This window comes from Pholcus phalangioides, unplaced genomic scaffold, assembly GCF_987345545.1.
Source record: "Pholcus phalangioides strain wild (caught in Gottingen) unplaced genomic scaffold, Ppha-v1.0 ptg000020l_1, whole genome shotgun sequence".
Lineage (NCBI taxonomy): Eukaryota > Metazoa > Arthropoda > Arachnida > Araneae > Pholcidae > Pholcus > Pholcus phalangioides.
In genome coordinates, this window is record NW_028301613.1 from 7,070,233 (window position 1) to 7,086,155 (window position 15,923).

At 39.3% G+C, this 15,923-nt stretch overlaps 1 protein-coding gene across 2 annotated transcripts; it reads left to right on the forward strand.

The window, feature by feature from the left end:
- Positions 1-2,528: 2,528 nt before the first annotated feature.
- Positions 2,529-8,578, forward strand: LOC149070888 (actin 403). 2 transcript variants are annotated; one of them, XM_089248322.1, is made up of 5 exons: positions 2,529-2,590; positions 6,391-6,530; positions 6,634-6,857; positions 6,982-7,244; positions 8,060-8,578. In XM_089248322.1, exons 2-5 carry the CDS (start codon positions 6,405-6,407, stop codon positions 8,575-8,577), a joined length of 1,131 nt encoding a protein of 376 aa, XP_089104448.1. In that variant the 5' UTR covers positions 2,529-2,590; positions 6,391-6,404; the 3' UTR covers position 8,578. The 2 variants fall into 2 exon arrangements, with proteins under 2 accessions (XP_089104448.1, XP_089104449.1); XM_089248323.1 differs by lacking the exon at positions 2,529-2,590 and adding an exon at positions 3,852-4,140.
- The last annotated feature ends 7,345 nt before the right edge of the window (positions 8,579-15,923 follow it).

Sequence of the window (15,923 nt, forward strand, 5' to 3'; positions counted from 1 at the left end):
GCTTTTGTTTTCCAGCAATGCTCACTATAACGATGAAAAATGAAATCTCAAACAGTTTTCTCAAATATTCTTAAATTTTTCTCCTCGGTGAGAATATAATTTCTTAACAATGTTTTTTGAGAAATATATTATTACCCCAACAATGCCTTTCGACATCAATGCTTTCTTTGCAACGAGAGAGAGAGAGAGAAAGAAAGAAAGAAGAGATGACGACGATAGGAAAGACTTCTTTTTCCTCCAACAAAATTTTGGATAAGTTGGATCTAATTTGTAGTTGACAGCACTGAAGTACTATCATTTACAGTGCGGCAATTTACGAGGTACACAGCACGGAACCTCAATGTCCGGACCATTCGCATGAACTCAACAAGGGTGAGAATGGCAGGGACCCACGATATTTCTTAATTTTTGTTTTGTTTTGTCGCTGTACAGGAGGGTCCGTGAAAAATCTGGTCTTGAGCCCTCCAAAGGTCCTAGCTTAGGAGCCCCTGCTGCAGGATGGGAGGGGGGAGTGGGAGGAATGTCCTATAATAAAGAAATGAAACCTACCATTGAAAAAGGGAAAAAAAGTTGATCCCCCCTTTATTTGAGAGAATTTTGGGACGGGGTCTGTCCAGACTTTTTTTTTGTAGGGCTCTGTTTTTGTGAAAATTTTCCTTATTTTTGCGAACAAGATCGTTAATTTTTTTCAAAAGTAAGTAATTTTGTGGGAAGCAAAATACTATTGTTAGTTAACACTATTCTAGTTAATTAATCACAAAAGAAAGGAAAGACTAAATTTATGATTTCATTAATTTGTATTTTGTGAGGGGTCCTTTTTCCAGACCCAGAATTTTGTGAAGGGTCAGGAAAATGGACCCAAATTTCAGCTGGACAGACCCCTGGTATAATACTGGTCTGGTCCACCCTCTTGAACCCCGTATTTCATTATAGAATATCCAAAGCTAGAAATCGGGAATGACCCCTTTGATGAAAGTATTACTTCTATTCAACCATACATGTATCTCGTATGTATATATCGTACATGCACCCACACAGGAGTGGCTAGTAGTAAATTGTAGTAAATTGGTGTAGATCATTGTGGAAACTGACAGCCGAGTGGTTTGGTGAGTTAATCTTAGAATTTATAGATCACAAAAATGAGATCCAATTGAAATTTTCTGGAATTTACCAGATAGGGCCTCAGAAAAAGCTACTTGGCCCGGGGGCCCACGATGCTCTTAAGACGGTCCAGCCGATAAGCTTTAGGGAATTAATGAAGACTCAAAGATGACCGTGAAATTTTAGTCACAGAAAGTTAACCAACACCCGTCCTAACTTCTCTCCTTAGCTCACCTCTACTTTATTTTTACGGTACTATCCCCATAACACCAATTACTAGTTGTGTTGGTGCAGAAAGTTTCAATATTTCACACAAACGAAAAAAATAAAGTCAATTCGAAAATCTGGATAATCAATCACTTTAGTTTTTCAATTGGTAAAATGGCATACACGGTTACGAAAACTTCGGATATAGTCTTCATTTTCATTGACCATTTGACGAACTTAACGAGCCAATCACATGACCAAAGGCTATTTAAAGTTTCAAATCACAAAACAGTTGCATTTCCAGCAATGCATCTGCTTTAATCGTTACAGCAAAAACAGAAAATAAAACTCATAACCATATAAGCTACAGCCAACCTCCCCTTTTCTCGCAGGTCTTCTTAACCGTTCTTTCCGGTGTGAAAAGAAACTGTATCAGAACGTCTCGTCTGTTCCAACAACAGATTTGACGGAATGTTTCTTTAAATGGATGCAAAGAAGTTCTCACCCGAAAATTATTAAGATCAACCCCTTTCTTTTTAAGTAGCTAGCAATTATAACTTCGATTTGTGCTTTTTTTAAAAATAAAAACGCGGCCACACTTGTCCATGAATTATTGACCGTGTTTCGGTAAAAAAAAAAGGATTAAGGGAGAACTCTTCAAGATCTTTAGCGGTGTTTCTCTTTCTTATTTACCATATTTTTACCAAGGTCCAAACGCGAGGAAAGGAAATGGGTGCAACGACAAAAAAAAAAAAATAGGCCTTCAACCGAAAATGGCTTACGTAGTATTTCCACTCATGAAAATGGCCTACGTCACGCGGCGGAATCCCCTCTTCTTTTTTTTAACCAAAACCGGCAAACCACCGGTTAATGCCTCGACAGCCAATCAGAGGGCTAGAATTTTTTACTTTACCATATATGGCAATGATGAAACTTGGACGAGTCGATTCAATTTCTACAGGGAGGGCGTGTGTTCCGATTGGTGAGCCGTCTGTGACTAATTCGGATTTTTATGTATGAGAGAGGGATATGTATATATATATTTTCCCCGTATCGCGATAGCGTATGCAAAAGAGACGCCGCTGTCGTCTGCGTCGACGTAATAGAGGAGCAGCTCTCTCTCACCCCATCTTTATATAAACCTTCCACCCCCCGTGTTTCGACTACCTGTTGCCTCGTTGCTCCACCTCCCTCAGTTTGATCACGTCCATTTCGGTCGCCGGTCTGTTCTGAGTTGGGCGTATCACCACTGTGCTCCGTTTCGTTTGTAATAACTTATTAGGTGAGGTTTACTTATTGAATATTATTTTAGTAAAGTTTTCACCGATGTTATTGAGTTCTTATATCTCAATAAGATTTGATAATTGTAATATCATTTTTAAATACCATTATCTATTGAATAATTTTTGAGTTTTTGTGGGGAACTGACACGTACCTGTATAATGGGAGGTGTCACTCAAATCGGGAAATTCGTAATTTCTAGTATGAATCCACAATTTTAATCTAAATTTAAATCCGTAATTGTAATATTTGTTCCCTAACAATTCAATAACATTCGTGTAAATCGTAAATTTTTTTTTTTCCCCCTCTATCCTGAATATTTAAATTTCCAATGCAATTCGTGATCTTGTTTCTTTTCAATCTATTAAAACTAAATCTAAAGTCTAAATTTTTAACGTATATAAATCTCGATCGTTTATCTAATCAAAATTCGTTGGATATATAAATTTGTAGTGGGTTTTTTTTTTGTAAGTGATGAATGTTCTAACGGATTTTTCTTATTTGAATGATTTTTAGTATATAAATGAAGGATATTGATATTATTGAGGATTTTTCTGTGCTGAGAATGTCGTCTGGATTTTTTTTTCGGTTAGTGACCCGTGCCGATCTCGATACGTCTATTGTGCTGATTGTCTAGCAAAGATGGCGGCGGTGGGTGGGTCAATAAAATTGTCTGGGAGGCAGGGACGCTTACTCCAGACATTCCCGTTCTGGCTTTTTGTTGGGGCGGATTTTCTTGATCGAAGTCTCTATGGGATTATTTTTAATATTGGGGCTTGCCGAATATTTTCTGCTAATTGAGGACTTGCGTAAGTTATTGAATGTAAATGTGTCGTCTGAATCTTAATTGGACATTTAAACTTCCTCCCCAGAGGTGGTCTCTATAAAGTCTGATTATTTGAGAATACGAGTCTCTATCCTTTCGCTTGGAATATTTTTTAAAAATCGTATTTCGTCGTCTGGATTTTAGATCTTCGTAGTATTCCCGTTGAGATTTTTACGAATCTCGTCTGTGAAGTCTCTATCGGGTTATATCTATAGGACTGGCTACCGATTTCCGTTAGAGGACCGAACTCGTCTGGACCGAATTGTTTTAATTTAAAGGATCTCATTGTGGATTCGTTTTCGGTGTCTCGAGCCCCTCCGATCTATCGGTAAGTTTTTGACGCGGTATTTATTGACGAAAATGAGGCGAAGAGGGGGGGGGGAAGATCGGATCGATGTCAAAAGAATATATATTTCTATTTATGGACGTTCGACCCGATTGTTCACCCAAGCGATTCGGGAGATTCATCATTTTGTTGCCCCCAGGCTCAAGGCCATGGATGCTTATCGAATATGTAAATGAGGGTTCTTCCCCCCCTCTCCCCTAATTCATACTCAAACCTATTTTTTTCCCTTTTTTTTTTTTTTTTTTTTTTAAAGGATGGTAGTGACATGACTTTAAGTGGTGCTCTCATTTTCTTTCTCTTTGTGGATTCTTTTTAAAAGAGATTGGAAACTGTTTTGTTTGAGCATTTCATTCTTCTCCTTTCGTGGCTTTGTAGGCTGGTAAGTAGCTTGTCCCCCACATTGGATGTGGTGCTGTGCTTTGGTATTCAACTTCGATTTTTGAGTTGTGTTCTCGAAGTGTGTTGGTGGCTCGAATCTTTTGTTTTTTTAATTAAAATTTTAGAAGCAGTTATTTGAGCTGCTTGTTCAATCCCCGATAATCGCTTTGACTTTTTGAAAATATATTGAACCACCTGTTGTGCTGTTTGGATTAGACTCGGTATGCAATCTTTGATACTTGGATGGTAGTGCTAGGTCCGTACTTGTATTTAGTTATGACTAGCACATTGATTATTCATATCGGTATCTTGTCCAGTGATTTTGCTCATTATGGCTTTCGTATAGAATTGTCATTCGACTTTAATTTAGTAATCGCAACTAAGAACCGCTTATTGGCACTTGAAATTTTTAATTCACTTATTCTTCCACGATCTCTTGATCATGGAGAGATTAGGAGAATCGTTGATGCACCAAACAATTGGAAGGGGGGCCCCCCAAAGTTTTTGCTGCTCTAGTCCCGCGGACCCACCATAATTTTTTTCTGTGGTCCAATTAGTCCTATCATGAGATGAGATTTGGCTACGGCACGTCATGTCATTTCAAACGATTCTATTTTATCCTAGGACATGCCATTCGTGAAAGCTGTCACTGAACTTTTCTGTGCCATCGTTTTACCAAAAAATTGAATAAAATCATCCGACGTGATATGACGCAGAAAAATTTATCTCGTGGTTGGACTAGATTTGATCGGCTGTCTGACCACTAATGATTTAAAATGCTGATTTTTATAATTGACTTTTTGGTCAGATCAGATGCAAAGATTTTACTCTAAAGGTGTCAACAAATCCTAGATAATGGTTGAAACATTCAGAGCCTAATTTTATATTGATCAATCAAAATACTAAGATTATTAGAAATTATATATAAGTGCTTACTAGCATAAGCCTTGGATTAGTTTGAAGAATATATTTTAAACTTTGTTGAAGGAAAAATATTTAATGTTAACATATCTAACTGTTTTTGAATTTGTATTAAATATCAAATTTGTCTTTATTTTTTAAACTGGTATAAATAAACTAATACGGGCTATGACTTAACTAGTCTCCATAATAACTAAAAAATCCATATTGATTGGCACCAAGAATTTTCTGCATGCTACTCATTTAATAGAATAGTCAAACCTTGTTTGTGCGTCACCTGCTTAACACGTCGTTCCGCTTACTGGTTCACTTTTTGGAAGTTCCAATTGTCCTCTGGCAGGAATTGGCACAGCTATGGCTTATTCCGTTTAACAAGTCTAGTCTACTAAGTAGCATTTTTGCTCTCCCAAGAGTGACTCATTAACGAGGTTTGACTGTATATAAAATTCATTCCAGATATTTTTGTCAGACAGCTGATAAAAATTCGTCATTTACGATCGTTTAAAAACAAAACGTTTTGTATCAAATTGATATTTTTATACGTTCGCGAGTAATTTGTCCAGGTTAGTTGTTTCATTAATATTTATGATGGTTAAAATGTTTGGAACAAATACAATGATCCCATGGTAACTTTTTGGCACCAAACATGTCCGACCCGAGGAAAAATTACCGTGACTGACTACGGACACAAAATAAACCAGCATAGAAAACAATAGAAGCAGAAACAAACATTACAAATATTCTCGGTATAAAGAAAACCTGGACTCTTAAAAAAATAAAATCTTGCACTCGGATTGATATCGCTCTTTAAAATCTACAGGTGAATCCAGTTTTTTAATACTGTTATAGCAAATCTTTAACAAATATTTTTCTAATCCTTCCCCCCCCTCCCATGCAAGTTTACATATTAATACAAAAACCCAGTTCCTTTAATGAAATTTCGTTAACAAAATGATTTCTGCAGTCTCTCGGAGTCCGTCGTTATAACGGGATTTGACTGCCTTTTGTTTCCAGTGTCGTTAAGAAACATTTCATATGCAGAAGTTATAAGAAACGTGCAACCTGATAGAAATGTAATCCTAATGTAACAGCACTTTGTATTTTTCATAATATTTGAAATAGCCAGCATTTCTAGCGTCGCCTAGAATCTATCTAAAAATTACATTAACCTGACATCACTATGCTTGTCTTGGCAATCTGGATTATCAAGTTTTTATAACAGTTAGGGAAGAGAATTATATAGCATTTCAAATAGTGTTGATACAAATCTGTTTTTAAATATCTTCAGTTTAATGTTTGTTTAGTGTTAATTAGATTTTCTGTATTGTAGACTAAATCTTCAAAATGGCAGATGATGATGTTGCTGCACTCGTTGTTGATAATGGATCTGGTATGTGCAAGGCTGGCTTTGCCGGTGATGATGCACCCAGGGCAGTGTTCCCGTCTATTGTTGGACGTCCCCGTCATCAGGTAAGACAAGACTCCTCAAATTTCGTTTCCAATGATCAAATTTATATTGTTGGTCATGCACACCTAACTACAAATTAACTTGTGGATATTACTTGTATTATAGGGCGTCATGGTAGGCATGGGACAGAAAGACAGTTACGTAGGTGATGAAGCCCAGAGCAAGAGAGGTATCCTTACCTTGAAATATCCAATTGAACATGGTATCGTTACCAACTGGGATGATATGGAAAAGATATGGCATCATACCTTCTACAACGAATTGAGAGTTGCCCCTGAAGAACATCCCGTTCTGCTCACCGAAGCTCCTTTAAATCCTAAAGCCAACAGGTAAAATTTTGGCATAATGAATTTCTATTTCAACAGTGTTATTGGATAATGTCTATAAACTCGGCTAACTTTTTCTTAGATATCTTGTTAAGTCTTTAATATAGTAATATTTTTTTCTCTTCAGGGAAAAGATGACCCAGATCATGTTTGAGACTTTCAACACTCCAGCTATGTACGTTGCCATCCAAGCCGTGCTGTCTCTGTATGCCTCTGGTAGAACCACTGGTATAGTTCTTGATTCTGGAGATGGCGTCTCCCACACTGTACCAATCTATGAAGGATACGCGCTGCCTCATGCCATTCTTCGTCTTGACTTGGCTGGCCGAGATCTGACGGATTACTTGATGAAGATCCTTACTGAGCGTGGTTATTCATTCACAACCACTGGTAAGTTCTCGTCTTTCATGGTTACTTTAATATAACTGGACTCTTAACTACCAGTCTAATAATTTTCAAACATCCAAAGTTCTGTATAATTTTTTATAGGTACTTTGCATTATTGGTAAGGTATTTAATAAACAAATCTGGTCTGCATATAAATTGGTTTACAAAAACTAATGCACATAAAATTGACTAATTTCAATTAGTCTGACTTGAGTTTAATGCGATATTGGCAATCCAATTCTATTGGTACAAATTGCATTAGTCATTTACCTTGTATAAATTGTTTCTAGGCAAGTCTGCACTGCTTGTTTTTATGACTGTGACAATGTCATTCTGTTGCCATACACAAAAGCATCATATACAAAACATTGTATATCTTTTTACTTTCTTGTCTACTGAAACTTAACACAAACTAGACTATGCTGGTTAGTTAACAGTGCTTGTCTCTGTATCGTGCCATGCAACGATCAATATTACCAGAAGTTTTTAGACATTGGCAATAGACAATTTCCTTCCACCCGTTTGCAATATTGAGAAAATGATCACTTCATTTTCAGTTGCCAGCTGATAATGCTGTTTCTACATAGCTTGTAATTTTCTGGTGTTTATTTTTTGCCTTTATCACAGTTTGACAACCCTGACATTTTTAGTTCCTAAATAACCATATTAGTATGTAATGGTTGTAATCTCATTCTGAACAAAATAGTTGTGTATATAGTTCTGTAAGTCTGAGTTTTCAGATTTTGTCCTGTCTGTCAAATTATCAAGACTTATGGTAAGCCTTTGTTAGATCCTAAAGAATATTTTTATCTTTACAGCTGAAAGAGAAATTGTCAGGGACATCAAGGAGAAACTTTGCTATGTCGCCCTTGACTTCGAGCAGGAGATGGCAACTGCTGCTTCATCCTCCTCCCTTGAGAAATCCTACGAGTTGCCAGACGGCCAAGTCATCACCATCGGAAACGAGAGGTTCCGTTGTCCTGAGGCCCTCTTCCAGCCGTCTTTCCTGGGTATGGAATCCTGCGGCATCCACGAGACAACCTACAACTCTATCATGAAATGTGACGTCGACATCCGTAAGGATCTGTATGCCAACACTGTCTTGTCCGGAGGCACCACCATGTATCCCGGCATCGCTGACCGCATGCAGAAGGAGATCACAGCCCTAGCTCCAAGCACCATGAAGATCAAGATCATCGCTCCTCCCGAGAGGAAGTACTCCGTCTGGATCGGAGGATCAATCTTAGCATCTCTGTCGACCTTCCAGCAGATGTGGATTTCGAAGCAAGAGTACGACGAGTCTGGTCCGTCAATTGTGCATCGCAAGTGCTTCTAAACCAATAAACTTTATAGTGACTTTATATTTTTTTTCTTTGTAAAATTTTCCTTTTTTGATTTATTTAAGATGGTACTATGCCAGAATTCCATGTTTTATTTTGCATATAGTAAGTTTTTGTTACTTTTTCTTATCAGGAATTCCATTTTTGTTCTGTTTTGTACGACTGCAGTATTACTAAATTTTGAAAAAATTGAAGAAAAAAAAATTGTACTTCCAAACATTTCCTACTTTCTACGGAGCTGAATTAAAAACAATTGAAACGGTACTTCTTAAACGTCTCGTCTATTTTTGTGTATTTCTAATTAGGATTAGCATATTGTAATAGGTATCTGCACTTAAACGTTAGTTGTATAACATCTTTCATTTGGATTGGGTTTTGTTATTGGGACTTTAAATCCAAAATTTTAGGTAACGATGGGTTAATAGGTATGTTAATTAGACTAGGTTACTTGTGTGTCAATCCTTGATCAGTCATTTGCAAATGTTTCTTTCCTGTTGTGGTATAAGGTGGCTTTATTCTGGCTAATGTTCCTTTATTGGGACTAGTCTTGCTGTTTTCGAGCAGCATTGTATAATGGTCGCCATCTTGTCTCGTAACATGTCAATTATGGCCTCTACCAGGACCTTATACTCTTAGCTTGTCCCAAAATTGGTTTTGTTAGGCTGTACATGCGTTCAAGTGTAATTACCAATCATTGGGCATGATTGGCTAATGCTTGAGATACGAAGGCTGGGCGAAGAGAATAATGGGGCTGTGTCCAGCTTAAAATTTCTCAACCAGTGTGGCAAGAGAAACTTAAGTCGCAAGTAGTGCATATTAAATTGTTATAGAAACAACCATGTTCCTTGGCTAATATATAGTTGTAACCATCAAATATTAGTGACTATTGGTCATGACAGTGCGTTTCTGGAGATCCTTGGTCACAAAGTCCAGTAGATTTCCCGCATCCAGAACAGAATTTCCCATGATAGTGTTCTCAATTGCCACTGCCTTAAACAATTATTTGCTAATGACTACTAAAATTATCTCCTTTGTTTGGCAGACATTTCTAGACCAATTTCTATACACAATCGGGAGAATCTCCGGATTCCAAAAGTTGGCACTTCTGTATATGGCTTTGGCATCAGCTACTGTCGTCTGCATGCTCCGGTTTGAGGGAACGAAAAGGAAAGAGTGAAGAGAATATTGGCAAAACCGCGACGCATTTGACTCCAGAAGCAGTCGGCCAATCACGCCCGACGTAAAGCGCTGTCGTGAACCGTATTGCGCTCTGTAGGAAAACTCATGCTGCTTTTCTTTACTGGTGAGTGTACGGCGTGTCGCGCTGAGCGAATCGGAAGAAATACTGGAAATTAGATTTCAAATACGGGACATCGCCAAAAAAAGTGAACAAGGTTGCCGAATGTTACTCAAATTACGGAAGAATCAATGGAGGAAAATGAAGCCATTACTCTGCAAATTGCCGTGGATTAAAACTAATTTCCATAAAATAAAGCTTCCATCAAGACAATGTGTGTAGGAGATTAATATTCTTATTTATAGTTATAACATAATATATAATTAAGTTGAAAAATAATTTCGATCTTTGACTTCAATAAAGGTGTAGTAGGTAGGCTTCGTGTAAAAAAACGCGACACGTTTGCCAAAAAGTCAGGAAATACGGGACGTATGGTCACCCTATATTCGTAATCGAATTTGTTTCAGTTGATTAGCAGTAAAATTTTATCAAAAGAATTTTTTTCATACCCTGCTTAGCTTAAGGACTTCACAAATGAAAAACTCAATTGCTCCTTCGTTATTGAGTTAGAATATCGGTGCAGAATTATGAGAGTTTATTGCATAAACAGTCGAATCCCGTTATAGCGAAAATCTCGTTTTAACGAACACTTTTCTAATCCCCCAAATAAGTTTACATCGAAACAATACTAAGGTAACCTGGAATTCCTTTATAACGAAATTCCGTTTTAACGAAGTGACTCCTCCGGTCTCTTGGCGTTCGTTATAACGGGATTCGACTAGTCATTATTCACTGCGATATAGTTTCCCAACCTTTTTTTGTCCCGTCGCCCCCTTCAGAAATTTTTTCCCCCAACGCAATCTAACCCATAGGATCCTATGGTATACCCGTAGCTTCTACCGCCCCCTCCCTGGCACTTTCCATCGCCCACGTTGGGAATCACTGCACTATAAAATGCACACAGTTCTCAACCTTTAGACATTTTGTGAGCGGAAGGTCTGTTCATATTACCACAACAGTGTAGCCCGTATTACTCGTGGCTTAGGGGTATTACCGATACCAGAGCCATGACCCCCCACAAGGGGTGGGCTGACAAGGCTCCACTCTCCCTGGCCCCACGGAGATGGGGTCCGGGACAATTTTTTGCTTTTTCACGCTGTAAATTCATCATAAAGGGGGCCCGCAAAAGATCCCATCCTAGAGCCCTGCTCCAGGATGTGGGGGCCCGGACCAGAGCTGCAGTTTTGAAATGGTTGGCCAAGTCGGATGATGTGTCTGGTAGAAGGGCTCACGTGCAGTCGAATCCCGTTTTAACGCATACCGTTACAGCGAAAATTTTGTTTTATAACGAACACTTTTCTAATCCTCCAAATAAGTTTACACCGGAACAATGCTAGGTAATCTGGAATCCCTTTATAACGAAACTTCGTTTTAACGAAGTGATTCCTCCGGTGTCTTGGCGTTCGTTATAACGGGATTCGACTGTACTGATTTTTTTGGTGTTTTCTATACAATTTCTGTTAAAGGAATCTCATTTCAAGGTTGTAATCACTGCTTAATGCACTTTCAACTTGCCCTGGACATGGCCCCCACAAAGGTGGGCTGACAAAAGATCCCAGCCTAGGGGCCCTGCTCCAAGATGTGGGGACCATGGCCCTGGAACAGTTAGAGCAGAATTTGTTTCTGTGGAAGGTAAAATATGATGCGGTACGAAATTTCGGGAGACGTGTGCAACATGTGTCCACCATATTCTTCCAGACACCCGTTAAATCACTAAGGCCGAACACATACTGGGGATGTGAGCGGAGAGGTACGAAATAGCGGCGAAAACAAATGTACTGTTTTGTTCTGCGCCTCACATACTCGGGCAGCGAGACGAGGAGGAGAAAGAGGCGGCTCAAGAGGTACGCGATTCTTTCAAGCCGGTTTGTTTTCATCGCGAGGTAAAATCAGACGCTATTTGGGGATTGGTCAGTTTTCTCCCCTTCTTTTTTCTCCTCACTCTCTTGGAAAAAAAAGAGAACTTCTGAGGGGGGATCATCATCATCACCACCCATTTCGTTTGGAGGGAGCATTTCGGATTTTTTTCCACTTTTGGCGCTCTCTCTTCTTTTCGATTCCCGTTGTGCTTAACCCAATCTATCCTAATTTAAAAGTTTGACGATTGTTGTGGTGGCATTTTACGGATTAATTACCCCCGTCATTTTTTTAGACGTGAATATTTTTCAAAATCTTACTGGGACTACGAGATAGCATAGATATTTCGCAAATTTCCGCCCATCCCATTGCGCTTTTTGCATGGAAAGCTACACTATGTGCAACAGAACTTCCTTCTGACGAACGAACAGTGCTGCAACTAGGAAGGGAGCGGGAGGGGGTGTGGTTTCCCGGGCGTAGTATCAGAAGGGGCGCAAATTCCATCCCTTAAATTTCATCTTTTCAATTGTCCCTGAATAGTTTTTAATAACAAACATACTGCCATGGGACATAGGCACCAGAACATGGCGGGGGGGGGGGGGCTATTTCAACCCCCCAATAAATTTTGTGTTAGGGGGCTGAGAACCCCCTTCCCCAATTAGTGAATAAATAAGGCACTGCACCCTTCTACATACGGGCTCGAGGCTCACCACGGAACGACTGGCAACTTTCAGCCCTCTCAATGTTTTTCATGCCCACGCCTTTGCCCTGGGCTGCAAAATGTAAAGGGTGGCAAATTTTTGTCGGAAACTGGAAAACCACTAAAAAATCATAAGTTATATACCCCTATAAATCATTATGCAGTCGCTGGAGCGGAAAAATCATTTCTTCCCCACAAAGACATCAAAAATCTTTTACAAAGAAAACTATGTACTGTCTATACCAGCGGTTCTCAACCAGTGCTCCACGTGCACTGGTTGAGGGGGGCTCCGCGTTCACTCGATGAAAGTAAAATGAACCAGTAAATTTTATGACCAAATGAAAAAAAAAAACGTAGCGTACGGGGCTCCGTCGTAGAAATTATATACTAAAAAGGGCTCCGTGACTCAGAAAAAAGGTTGAGAATTGCTGGTTGACACTAATTTTCTACTCAATACTGAACATGTTCTTAGAATTTCAACAGAAAAATTTGTAGAGATTTTTCCATGAACGTCATTTCAACGTTTTCCAGGGTAGGGGGGAAGGCAAAGAAAGAAAACACACATGAACTCAATGTATGTATATCTACTCTATAATATAAAACACAAACTCGAAAAGTGCCTGTTTCTAAGCAACCGAAATTAGTGACGATTTTATGTTACGGAAATGGGTGACGTTTTTTGAGTGGCGGAAATCTGTTATGTTTTTCTGTTACGGAAATCGGTTACGATTTTGGGTCAAGTATTCATTTAACTCTAGCATATTCGGGACCCATTTGGCCCATCGGGACCAAGTTACGTGCATTTACGAAGAGGCTCCCACATCCTACAGCAGGGCGCCTAGACTGGAATAGATGGCGAGCCCCCAAACCAGCTTTTCAGGGGCTCTCCATGGTTAATTTATAGTGTGAAAAATCAAAAAGTGATAAGAATCGTTCCGGCCCCTGTCAGCCCTGTCCTTGTGGGGGGGGGGGGCATGTCGAGAGGTATAATATACATATAACACCAGTGCTCCCAACACACAGGGTCGGGGTACCCGGGGGATTACACGTATACCTTAATGGGGAAGTTAAAAGGTTTGATTTCCAGGGCCCTTGATGGATCTCGTTGTTTTCTTGCTGCTTTAACATTGAAAAATTTGCGATAGCGGAAGCCCAAGATATATCCAGTCTGGGGACCCCATAAAATTTGCGAATTTGGTCACGGGCAACTGAGAGGGGGGGGGGCGGCTGGAATTTATTCGTTGGTAAAATGAATACAAATGAACATTTGCCATGACACTCACAGGGGGGATGTATGACAAGCTCCGAGTCAGATGACCGTTTCATTTTGGGGGCCTGGATGAATCTCATTTTTTTCTGTTGTTTAACATTTTAGAATTTGCAACAGCGAAAGCCCGTGATAAAGCCAATCTGGGGGCCCCACTAAAAGTATGCGAACTGGTGTCCCAGGTAATTGGTTGGGGGCCTTGGACTTTATTCGTTGGTAAAATGAATACAAATGAAAATTTTTCATGGCACTTGCAGCGGGGAATGACCAACAAGTTTCCAAGTCGGGACCCCCCATGTTTACAGGTTTCATTTTGGGGGCCCTGGATGAATCTCATTTTTTTCTGTCGTTTAACATTGTAAAATTTGCAACACATCGATAGCCCGAGATAAATCCAGTTTGGGCCCCGCTAAAATTCAGCGAATTGGAGTCTGGGGACCCCATGGGCAAGTTTTCTGGGGGTACTTGATGAATCACATTTGTTTTATGTTGTTTTATTATTGTAAAATTCGCTTCTTCAGTAAGCTTGTGCTTTCACGTGTCCCTTTCCATAACGCTGATGAAGTGGGACGAAATAAACAAGACATGTTGTGATGAGAAGGGGGGGGGGGTTGGGCGCCAAAGGCTGCATGGGGCGCAGAGCCCCTAGTATATATATATTTGTATGTATATATACCATTTTTATTGTATTTTCAAAAGCTCCCCTCCCTCGAATGACGGCCCTGGATTTGTCAACACGTTGATGGATTAGCAGGGTTTCTCAAACTGTGCGCGCCAACCTTCGTCAGGGGGTGCAGCTTGGCAGTGATCCTGACAAAGGTTTTTCAAAGAAATGCTTTGCTTACAACTGCTCTTCACATAGGCGTACGGCACAATTTTCTCGGGGAGGGGAGTTCAAATTTGTTTTTCCTTCTGGGGGTTTTACGTTTTCTCCGGCAAAATAACACTATAATCTTGGCTTAAAGGGGGGGGGGGGGGGGGGTTAGAACCCCAAATCCCCCCTTTGCGTACGCCAATGACTCTTCATAAGGGAAATGGGTGGAGCGGGTGGAAAATGTTTGAGATCCCGTTTTTCAGGAAAACGGATAAACACCGTGATGATTGCTCATCGCTCACTAACATTGTCGAAACATGGTTTCTGTTTTTTCTCTTTTATTTTATTATACTGAATACTGTATCTATTATGTCCTCAAGTTTAGAGGCTTCCCCCCCCCCCCTCATGGAAATGAGATCTGGTCAGGGACGGGCTCAATCAAGTATTTTGTTGCCCTCCATAGAACAGATTCTGTCAAAACCTTACGCCAAAGGGTTTGATGTCTGAATTTTAGGTCTTACATGTTTGAATTTTACATCTTGGATGTCTAAATTTCAGATCTTAGATGTCTGAGTTACAGGTCTTACATGCCGGAATTTAAGGTCTTACATATATATGCCTGAATTTAAGGTCTTCAATGTTTAAATTTTGCATCTTAGATGTTTGAATTTTACATCTTAGATGTCTAAATTTTTGTTCTCAGGCCAGGATTACACTATGAAAGCTTGATAAATTTTTTTTCATAAAACTTGAAAAACCCAACCAATAACGCTGATAGGTTACTTTCGAGCAAATGAAACCAATAATCTCTTACAGGTTGAATTTTTCAAATTTTATAAAAGAACTTTTAGAAAACTTTTATAGTGTAATCTTGGTATTAGGCCGGCATTGCACTGTAAAAGTTTTCTAAAAGTGCTTTTATGGAACTTGAAAAATACAACCAATAAGCTGATCGTTCAGCTTATTGGTTCGAGCAAATGCAACTGATCTGTTTATTGTTTGTATTTTTCAAGTTTTATATAAAAGCCTGTTCGCAAAACTTTTATAGTGTAATCCCAGCCTTAGGCCTTCAATGTTTGAATTTTACATCTTAGATGTCTGAATTTTAGGTCTTGGACAATAATTTAAGGTATTGCTTTACGAAGTAAAATGTAAATTAAATTCACTTTTAAAAGTCAAAATGTAATTAAATCATTCTTATCCTGTTTTTCGGCCCCCTAAAATTTGACGGCCACACCCTTCGCACCTGCCAAAGTCAGGTCCTGGATCTGGTTCAAATTTTTGAGAATAAACATATTAATCGGTAGGTAGGCATTTCTCAAGGTTTCAAGAATATTAAGATTAAGGGTACTCTCAAGCGGCTTTGCTCCCTGTCGACACAACCAACCTACAAACGTTTATGTGTAG

What these genes read in the sequence shown, in the direction of transcription:
- LOC149070888 (XM_089248322.1), top strand. Translation starts at nt 6,405, where the DNA reads ATGGCAGATGATGATGTTGCTGCACTCGTTGTTGATAATGGATCTGGT. An exon ending in TTAAATCCTAAAGCCAACAG is followed by an intron (nt 6,858 to 6,981) that starts GTAAAATTTTGG and finishes TTTTCTCTTCAG; the next exon opens with GGAAAAGATGACCCAGATCA. An exon ending in TTATTCATTCACAACCACTG is followed by an intron (nt 7,245 to 8,059) that starts GTAAGTTCTCGT and finishes TTATCTTTACAG; the next exon opens with CTGAAAGAGAAATTGTCAGG.